Genomic DNA, 9,540 nt, shown 5'->3' on the forward strand with positions numbered 1-9,540 from the left:
GGCTGCGCGCCGCCTCTCGGCTGGGCTGTCACTGGGATGCGGGGCGGGCGGGAACAGCGGTCCCGAGAGCCCCGGGCGCTGCCAGGGAAAGGGGAAATTGGGCTCCGGAGCTTGCCCCTTGGGGACCGAGCCCTGGGCCCGCAGACGGGACGCCAGGGGCTGGGGGCGCTCTCAGGCCCAGCCGGGGCGCCCCTCCCCCTCCCCCGTCTGGCCGCAATGAGAGGCAGATGGCGGGGATTGAGCCGGGGGCGGCGGCCGCCGCTCGCACGGAATCCGCGCAGCCCGCGCCACCCCTCCCTCGCCCGGCCGGCGCGCGGCACCCCTCCGCTGCACCCCCACCCCCAGATTGGGGGGAGTGAGGGAGGAGCCAGCTTCCCTTGTCATCACAGCCCTGGAGCCCCCCTTCCCCTGGCCACCGTTGCGATGGCAACTGGGGCTCCTGCCAGCGCCGTTTGGGGGTTTGGGAACCGCTGCTAATTGGGTTCATGTGTGAGTCGCCCCCAGCTCAGCCCAATGCTTCCTTAAACACGCCTCCAGGCCCAGCTCCAGCCCCTCTCGACCCGCCTCTCTTACCTTGAGACCCGCCCCGTCTGGTACCCCAGGTCCCAGGGCCAGGAGCTCAGAGTGTGATGTTCTCTGCGTAGGAAAAGACCTGACACGTCTGGCTCCATCCATCTCCTCCACCTTCCCAAGGCCAACTTTGCTTTTGTCTTTGTGGCTCTGAAGGGCATCTCAGAGACCTCTCTTTACTGAGGAGGGGGCAGCATACCAGACTTGGGAGGCTGCCCGCTCAAGGAACCTAGACATCTCACCTGCTTCTCTCTCTCCCCATCTCCTGTGACGTCCCTCTCTCTGTCTCCTTCCCTTCCCATTTTGACAGAACTGGACTCAGAGGACACCCCACCATGCTGCCGTCTGGGCCTGGGGGAGCCCCCTCCCTATGGTGCTGCCCCTATTGGCATTCCCCGGCCCCCACCCCCTCGGCCTGGCATGCACTCCCCACCACCCCGCCCGGCCCCCTCACCTGGCACTTGGGAGAGCCAGCCAGCCCGGTCAGTGAGGCTGGGGGGGCCGGGAGGGGGCTCCGGGGGGGCTGGGGGAGGCCGTGTTCTTGAGTGTCCCAGCATCCGCATCACCTCTATCTCTCCCACTCCTGACCCGCCAGCTGCGCTGGAGGACAACCCAGATGCCTGGGGGGAAGGATCCCCCAGGGATTACCCCCCACCAGAAGGCTTTGGAGGCTACCGAGAGGCAGGGGGCCAGGGCGGGGGGCCCTTCTTCAGCCCGAGCCCTGGCAGCAGCAGCCTGTCTTCCTGGAGCTTCTTCTCAGATGCCTCTGACGAGGCAGCCTTGTATGCAGCCTGTGACGAGGTGGAGTCTGAGCTAAATGAGGCGGCCTCCCGCTTTGGCCTAGGCTCCCCACTGCCCTCACCCCGGGCCTCCCCGAGGCCGTGGACCCCCGATGACCCCTGGAGCCTGTATGGTCCGAGCCCTGGAGGCCGGGGTCCAGAGGATAGCTGGCTACTCCTCAGCGCTCCTGGGCCCACCCCCGCTTCCCCACGACCTGCCTCTCCATGTGGCAAGCGGCGCTATTCCAGCTCAGGAACCCCATCTTCGGCTTCCCCAGCTCTGTCCCGCCGAGGCAGCCTAGGGGAGGAGGGGCCTGAGCCACCTCCAGCACCCCCATTGCCTCTGGTCCGGGACCCGGGCTCCCCTGGCCCCTTTGACTACACGGGGGCCCCACCAGCCGAGAGCATCCCTCAGAAGACCCGGAGGACTTCCAGCGAGCAGGCAGTGGCCCTGCCTCGGTCTGAGGAGCCTGCCCCGTGCAATGGGAAGCTGCCTTCGGGAGTAGAGGAGGCTGGGGCTCCTCCCGGGGGTCCTCGGAAGGAGGTTGCCGGCATGGACTACCTGGCGGTGCCTTCCCCACTGGCTTGGTCCAAGGCCCGGACTGGGGGACACAGCCCCGTCTTCAGGTGAGGGTTGTGTCTGACACCACTGCTGTCTCCAGTCATCTCACCCAGGGAGCAGGAGGGCCAAGGGATGGGTTTGAAGATAGGTCCTAGTTCTGTGTCCTTGGCATTTCAAAAGAGAATCTGCTACCAGCTTGGCTGCTGGGAAACTACTCAGTTTTAGGGAGAATTTAAAAAACGCACCCCCTTTGGACAGATGATTTGCAAAAGGACAGTCACTCCCTGTGGATCAATTAGAAAAAGCCCCTCCAGCCCCAGAAGGACCATGTGGGTAAAGGAGGAATTCCTCTAGGGTGTCCTCCACCCCCAGCTCGCTGCTGGAACATGGGCTGGATTTCAGCCCTACAATGGGCAGCAGGAAGTCTCCCTTCTCTAACTCAATTTCTAAGGCCTGACTTGTGGCTTAAAAGTATACCTGCTAGATTTGAATAAAGTAGCATGTATTTGCAAGTCAAAGGATTCATATTAAACCAAGCAGTTCTTGCCGTTCTTCTACACCTTCCACCCTCAAAGAACCTTGTCCATTTCAATAATCCTAAAACTTTGATGTCAGATCAAGCTGGCTGCATCCAGAAAAGTTTCCCTTAGTTGTTTCCAGACATTGCCAAGTATCACCTGGGGGCAATTACCGGTTGAGACTCCCTGGCCTAGGGTGTCTGGGCACTCACTACAGGAAAGTTGCAGATCCGTAACCCCCAGCTTTCTGGAACCCACCTGTCCAGCCCCAGCTAGTGGAAAGGGCGCTGGCCTGGGAACGGATGTGCTCAGTCCCGGCTCTGTCAGTTGCTGGCTTGCTTAGCCCTCTACGTTCCACCCTCAGTTTCTTTATTTGGGCTTAACAAATTAACAAAGGGGTTAATTTCTGAGACCTTTTCTGGTCTGAAGTTGTGCTTCTTTTTTTTTAAAATGTGGGATCTTAGTTCCCCGACCAGGGATCAAACCCACGACCCCTGCAGTGGAAGGGCAGAGTCCTAACCACTGGACCACCAAGGAAGTCCCTGAAGTTGTGCTTCTTTTTTTTTAAAATGTGGGATCTTAGTTCCCCGACCAGGGATCAAACCCACGACCCCTGCAGTGGAAGGGCAGAGTCCTAACCACTGGACCACCAAGGAAGTCCCTGAAGTTGTGCTTCTTTACTTGACTCTTCCTATCCAGGCTTGGGGGTTAAACTGGGCTTGGGGTTCCTCTGTATCCAGACCCTGTGTTCAGAGCTGGGAAGAAGGGAGTCTCAGTCCTGGTGCCCATTTACATACCCTCAACTCAAGGGGCTCTGAGGGGTCTGTCCCCCATCTCCCCTGCTTCTGGACTTGTGGACTGTTTTACTTCGGCTATAATTTTCTTTCTCCCATACCCACTGCCGCTTCCCCCTTCACATCCTGGGGAGCTGGGACCCAGGGCTGCCCTGATTGGGGTGTGAGGCTGCGGGTGATCAGTGCTCTTCTCTCTGTCTCTGTCCAGGACCTCTGCCCTCCCCCCGCTGGACTGGCCTCTGCCCAGCCAGTATGAACAGCTGGAGCTGAGGATCGAGGTGCAGCCCAGAGCCCACCACCGGGCCCACTATGAGACAGAGGGCAGCCGGGGAGCTGTCAAAGCTGCCCCTGGTGGTCACCCCATTGTCAAGGTAAGGGGCAGAAGGCAGGCCTGGTAGCCTCTCTCCTCTCCAGTCCCAGATCCCTGCAGATGGGCTCCAGCTGTGCAGACCCATGGCACTGCCCTTTCCCACACTCCCTCTCAGCAATGACCCTGCAGGCGGCCTGGGGGAGGGACTGGTGTTAGGGGAGGAAGGGTGCACTTCAAGGACCCGGATGTACTTTCTACTCCTCTGTCCCTCCACCCCCGCTCCACTCATCCCATGGGACACCAGCCTTATGTCTACTCTGGAAAATGGTGGCCTGCCAGATGTGGGGGAGGGGTCAGGCTGAGGCCAAAGTTCACTGGGAGTTAGGTTGTCTCTGTTGAGTTGGGCCAGTCTCCCTTGGAAGATTTTCCCCTTTGCCCAGCCCAGTTTGGGCCTCATTCCAAGAATAACACTGAACTCCAGGCCACGTTTTCACCACAACTGGTGGAGAAACTAGTGCCCAATCTCCCCCTGGAAATCCCTTCCAGGATATCCTTTATCTTTCACTCCTCTCCAGGGGTGGACTGAAAACTTAGGGATGGATGAAGGATGAGACAGTGGGGATTTCAACTGGGTGGCCTGTGTCTCCCTCTGCCAGCTCCTAGGCTACAGTGAGAAGCCACTGACCCTACAGATGTTCATCGGCACCGCAGATGAGAGGAACCTGCGACCTCACGCTTTCTATCAGGTGCACCGTATCACGGGCAAGATGGTGGCCACGGCCAGCTACGAAGCTGTAGTCAGTGGTACCAAGGTGTTGGAGATGACCCTGCTCCCTGAGAACAACATGGCAGCCAAGTAGGTTCCAACTCCACTTCCCTTCATTCTGCGGGCTTGAGGACTAGCCTTTTGCATGGGATCTAAGCTGGGTCCACTCTTCCTCTCCCCAGAAGAGTTAGACATCATCCCTAGGAGGTGTCAGGCGTTCTCACCATCTAGAAGGGGACTTTGGGGCTGGGGAGTACTCTGGAGAGGCCACCTCTGGGTTCCGATAGCCCCCCCATAGTCTCCCAGAGAAGGTCATTTAGGGCTTTGGATGGAGGGTGATTCTGGCATCAGCTGGGAGGGCTTGCCTTCCGTTCTTGGCTTCAGCATTGACTGTGCCGGAATCCTGAAGCTTCGGAATTCAGACATTGAGCTGCGGAAGGGTGAGACGGACATCGGGCGCAAGAACACACGCGTGCGGCTGGTATTCAGGGTACACGTGCCCCAAGGCAGCGGGAAGGTCATCTCGGTGCAGACAGCATCGGTGCCCATCGAGTGCTGTGAGCAAAGAAGCCCTGTAGCATCTCTCTGTCTCTGGCTAACTTCTTGTCTGTGTGTCTGTCTGCCCATCTCCTCTGCAGAATGTGCGGTGCCCTGCTGGTCCTGGGGACACCTGTAAAGGACCCAGCCCTTATTTCTATCACGGATGGGCTGGGGGAAGTGTTCTACTTTGCCCCTGCTCCATCTGCCCCTGGGTATCCCCCATGTATTTGTTTGCATAGCTCTTAGGCCTACCCTGTTCATCTCTGTCTTTCTGCCCAGGAGTGGTTCCTTACATGGTCTGTGTGACCCCAGAGAGACCATTGTTTTTCTTGTGTGTCTGCTTCTGAGGAGGGCTCCTCCAGGGCCCTGTGACAGTTATTCTAGGGAGGGTTGGGGCACAGGAGGCTGTCCTCTCCATACCAGCCAGCCAGGCCTTTCCTGCACTGCTCTGCAGCCCAGCGCTCAGCTCAGGAGCTGCCCCAGGTGGAGGCCTACAGCCCCAGTGCCTGCTCCGTGACGGGAGGGGAGGAACTAGTGCTGACTGGCTCCAACTTCCTGCCTGACTCCAAGGTGGTGTTCATCGAGAGGGGCCCTGGTGAGTATCTATGGGGAGGCGGGGAGGGCAGGCAGGAAGAGCTTGGAACGGGAGGGTGAATGATTTCTGGCACTGTCTCTAAACTAGCAAGTTGAGCCTCAATTTCCTTATCTGTAAAATGGGGTAGATAGACCGCCCGTCCTGTTATACTGTCTCCTTCCCATGCGTACTCTGGGCATCTGAAACGCTCAGGATGGCAAATAAATGTAAGAAATACACATTCTTTTATTGAGGAGTCAGCTTTGAGCTAATTTACCCCCATGTGGCTGGGGAACATGAGAAGGAAAGAGGTGACTTGTACCCTCACAGGTGGACCCTGAGCCCCTCCTGAGTTATGGGACTGGCAGCACAGCTGTGATTACAGGAGGCTGTGAGGTGCCCCAGAATAGAGCTGCCGGGGTGGAGAAGGGAAGACTGAGGGGCCCAGGTATACTCACCAACCTGAGGCCTCTGCTCTCCCCAACCCTGCCCACCCAAAGCCCCAGCCCTATCCTCAAGTTTAGCACCCCAGGACCGTATCAGAGCAGAGTCAGAGGTTCTGGGTCATGAGACTTGGGGTCTCATAGCCTCCCTTCAAGCTGAGACCCTTTCCTACCCTTGAACTTCTTTCCAGCTCTGTCATGGGAGGGGATGTTTAGAGTTGCATGAGAGGGTTCCAGAGTTGTTTCTGGTCCCTGGACTGGCCCTGCCATTTCTCTTGGCCTCAGCTTGTGGCTCTAGATCTTGGAGACTGTTTTAAACCCTGCCTGTCCTATTGGGTTGAGTAAACATGCAGCGAGCTCCTCTGTGAGCTAGGCCTTGTCAGGACCTTCTGAGTCTGGCCTTGGCTCCAGCAGGAGGGGAAATGGCAGAGGCCTGGGCATGGGGTAAGGGGTAGGGGCCGTGCGGCTGGGCTGGAGCTCCCTGTTCTTCCTGCACAGATGGAAAGCTGCAATGGGAGGAGGAGGCCACAGTGAACCGGTTGCAGAGCAATGAGGTACCCGTGTTACTAGGGTCCCCCCTGTGGGTGGGAGTGGGGTGGGAGAAGTCAGGAGATTCTCAGCCGGCTCCCTTGCGCTTGGGAGTGGACTCCAGCAGCTACCTGTTCTTTTCTAGAGGAAGCAACCTGGCCACTCTGGAAGCAGGGACACCTCTAGGGAATGAACTTTGCTCCTTTGTAAATGGAAAAAGCCAGGAGGTGGTGTTAGGGTACTTGGAAGGCCTGGGCTGAGCCTAGATCCCTGAGGGCCCCCTGCCTCATCCTCTGCTCTTCCCCAGGTGACGCTGACCCTGACCATCCCCGAGTACAGCAACAAGCGGGTGTCCCGGCCAGTCCAGGTCTACTTTTACGTCTCCAACGGGCGGAGGAAGCGCAGTCCTACCCAGAGTTTCAAGTTCCTGCCTGGTGCGCTCCGGAACAGCCCATGGTGGGGGGATGCGGACGTGGGGACTGATGCAGGGGCACAGGGATGCAGTGAGGGGTCAAGGGAGGGACGAGACCTAGGGATAGAAGAGACCTAGGGTTGGAGGGTGCACGGCGGGGAGACTGCCAGCCCTCTCACCAGCGTGTCCTCCTTCCCATCCGTCCAGTGATCTTCAAGGAGGAGCCTCTACCGGACGCATCTCTCCGGGGCTTCCCTTCAGCATCGGGCCCCCACTTTGGCTCTGACATGGACTTCTCACCACCCAGGCCCCCCTACCCCTCCTATCCCCATGAAGACCCTGCTTATGAAACTCCTTACCTGTCAGAAGGCTTCAGCTATGGCACGCCCCCTCTGTACCCCCAGACGGGGCCCCCGCCATCCTACAGACCTGGCCCGCGGATGTTCCCTGAGACTGGGGGTACCACAGGTTGCGCTCGCCCACCTCCAGTCTCATTCCTTCCCCGGCCCTTCCCTAGTGACCCCTATGGAGGACGGGGCTCCCCCTTTCCCCTGGGGCTGCCGTTCCCTCCTCCAGCCCCCTTCCGGCCTCCACTACCTTCATCCCCACCACTTGAAGGCCCCTTCGCTCCCCAGAGCAGTGTTCACCCCCCACCTGCTGAGGGATACAGTGAGGTAGGGCCAAGCTATGGCCCTGGGGAGGGGGCTCCGGAGCAGGAGAAGTCCAGGGGTGGCTACGGCGGCAGCTTCCGAGACAGTGTCCCTATCCAGGGTATCACGCTGGAGGAAGGTGGGTGTGGGACCAGGGGCTGCGAGTGTGAGTGTGTGCAAGAGATTGCTCTGCATGTTTGCTGAGGGCTGGAGCTTGGCTTCCCAGAGGTTGGGCCTCCGTGGTCCCTCAGGGCCAGCTGGAGGGCCTAAGGAGGCCAGTGCTTGGTGCGTGTGGCCAGCTGAATCCCGTTGAATTCTGAAGGGGGCACGGAGTACCTGCCTAACCTTTCTGCTGCCTCGGCCCTTGGCCCCAGATCACTGAATCTCAGGGCTAGAAGTACTTGCAGGATCATTCAGTCTAGCTCCCTCAATTTGCAGATCCAGGCAGTGAATTTCAGAGAGGGGCAGTGGCTTGCTGGTGTCCCAGCCGAGCACGTTTTCCCTTGCCTAAGCTTCTCCCCCTAAACCTGGTGACAGTGGTCTGGATTGGTGATGAGGGGCCTTCCTATTTCGCCTCTCTTTCCTCCCACTGGCTACACCCACCTCCGGCCCTGCTGACAGCGACTGCCCTGATGCTGCAGGCCAAGCCAGCAGGAAGGGGGCCTGAGAACCCACGTGGATGGAGTTCAGCAAGATTTGACTGAGAGCAGGGGTCAGGACACAGTGGGGAAACTGAGGCCCGGTGGTAGAGAAGCCAGTGCAGGAGGAGCCTGGAGGCATCCTAGACGGAGGCCTGCCTGGAAGGGATTGGGGGTCTCTGGAAAAGGAGGCGACCTGCCCCTTGCCCAGTCTCTCAACTGCCCCTCCTTTACAGTGAGTGAGATCATTGGCCGAGACCTGAGTGGCTTCCCTGCACCTCCTGGAGAAGAGCCTCCCGCCTGAACCATCGCCTGGCCCCCGCTCCCCCCTGCCCTGCCCACTTTCCCTTCATCCTGGGATGGCGGTTCCAGAGGCTTGGGGGCCAATCTAGTTCCTCTTTCCCCAGTTTCTTGCCTGCTCTCCCCTGCCCTCCCTTCCCTTCCCTAGCTGAGGTGTGGCCCCCGGGGCCTGGTGCTGCCTTGGAGGGCTGGGGGCGGGGGAATGTGGAGGCCTGGGATGGGGGTGGACCCTGGGGGGGTACTGGGAGCGAGGACTGGAGGACTGCCGGGAGTGAAGGCCGTGTCTAGATTGTGTACAGCCCACGGTGCTGGGAGGCTGGGGCCAGGTTGATGGGTAATAAACTGCTCGCTGACTAGTGTTTCAGGCTCCAAAACTCTTTGGAGAGAGAGATGGGGCAGCTTACTCTAGCCCTGGCCAGAGGAGGCTTAGAACCTGGGAAGGGATGGGATGTGGCTAGGAAGATTGCATCCCAAAGAGTGTCAGTGCAAGGGGGTGGGGAGGGTTTGAAGGGTCTCAGAGGCTCCCTAACTGGGGTGAGGTCGGGAGCCAGGGCTTGTAGACCTCTCCTCCCTGGGGATTCAGTTTCCTTTAGGAGCTTTGGGAAAATCTGTGTATTTTCAAGTTACTTTCTCTTGCCACCACCGAGATGATTCTGATTCATAACCAAGGTCAGGAAACACCAGTCTAGTCCCTCTCCCTCATTTACAAAGGAGGAGTCTATGGCTCAGAGAGGGAAGGGGGCTTGCCATATGTCACACAGCTAATCAATAGCAGGTTGAATGCTGCACTTCTGGGCTCCTGCCCCCAGCCTGCCCTCAGATGTCCTAACCCATGGAGGTCAGGCCCCTGAAGCTTATCTCCCTGGAGCAGGGTAGGAGATGAGGGAGGGCTGGCATGGGTCCATCCACACTCTGGATTCTCCAAACTTTGGGGTCTGTGAAGACATTCTGGAAAGATCTATGTTTCAGAGGTAGACTGCAGGAAGCCAAGCAGCTCCCCAGTTGCCCTGACATGGCCTGAGCTCCGGCCTTTCCCACAGGTATACCCACATATCACCACTGACAGGCCCGGCCTGGAAACCTAGTTTGCTCCATGTCTTGACAGCCTATGGGGCCAAGTCCCCAGTGGGTTGGGGAGAGCCTGGCATACAGGAGG

At 59.0% G+C, this 9,540-nt stretch overlaps 1 protein-coding gene across 2 annotated transcripts; it reads left to right on the forward strand.

Moving 5' to 3' along the window:
- The first annotated feature begins 975 nt into the window (after positions 1 to 975).
- Positions 976 to 8,561, forward strand: NFATC4 (nuclear factor of activated T cells 4). 2 transcript variants are annotated; one of them, XM_024753298.1, is made up of 9 exons: positions 976 to 1,976; positions 3,432 to 3,594; positions 4,190 to 4,389; positions 4,684 to 4,856; positions 5,294 to 5,434; positions 6,355 to 6,410; positions 6,692 to 6,818; positions 7,004 to 7,585; positions 8,321 to 8,561. In XM_024753298.1, the coding sequence occupies exons 1-9, from the start codon at positions 991 to 993 to the stop codon at positions 8,386 to 8,388; spliced, it is 2,496 nt and encodes an 831-aa protein (XP_024609066.1). In that variant the 5' UTR covers positions 976 to 990; the 3' UTR covers positions 8,389 to 8,561. The 2 variants fall into 2 exon arrangements, with proteins under 2 accessions (XP_024609066.1, XP_024609067.1); XM_024753299.1 differs by having other exon boundaries at positions 7,004 to 7,264.
- Positions 8,562 to 9,540: the final 979 nt, after the last annotated feature.

This window comes from Neophocaena asiaeorientalis, unplaced genomic scaffold (genome assembly GCF_003031525.2).
Source record: "Neophocaena asiaeorientalis asiaeorientalis breed wild unplaced genomic scaffold, Neophocaena_asiaeorientalis_V1.1 scaffold1186, whole genome shotgun sequence".
Taxonomy (NCBI): Eukaryota; Metazoa; Chordata; class Mammalia; order Artiodactyla; family Phocoenidae; genus Neophocaena; species Neophocaena asiaeorientalis.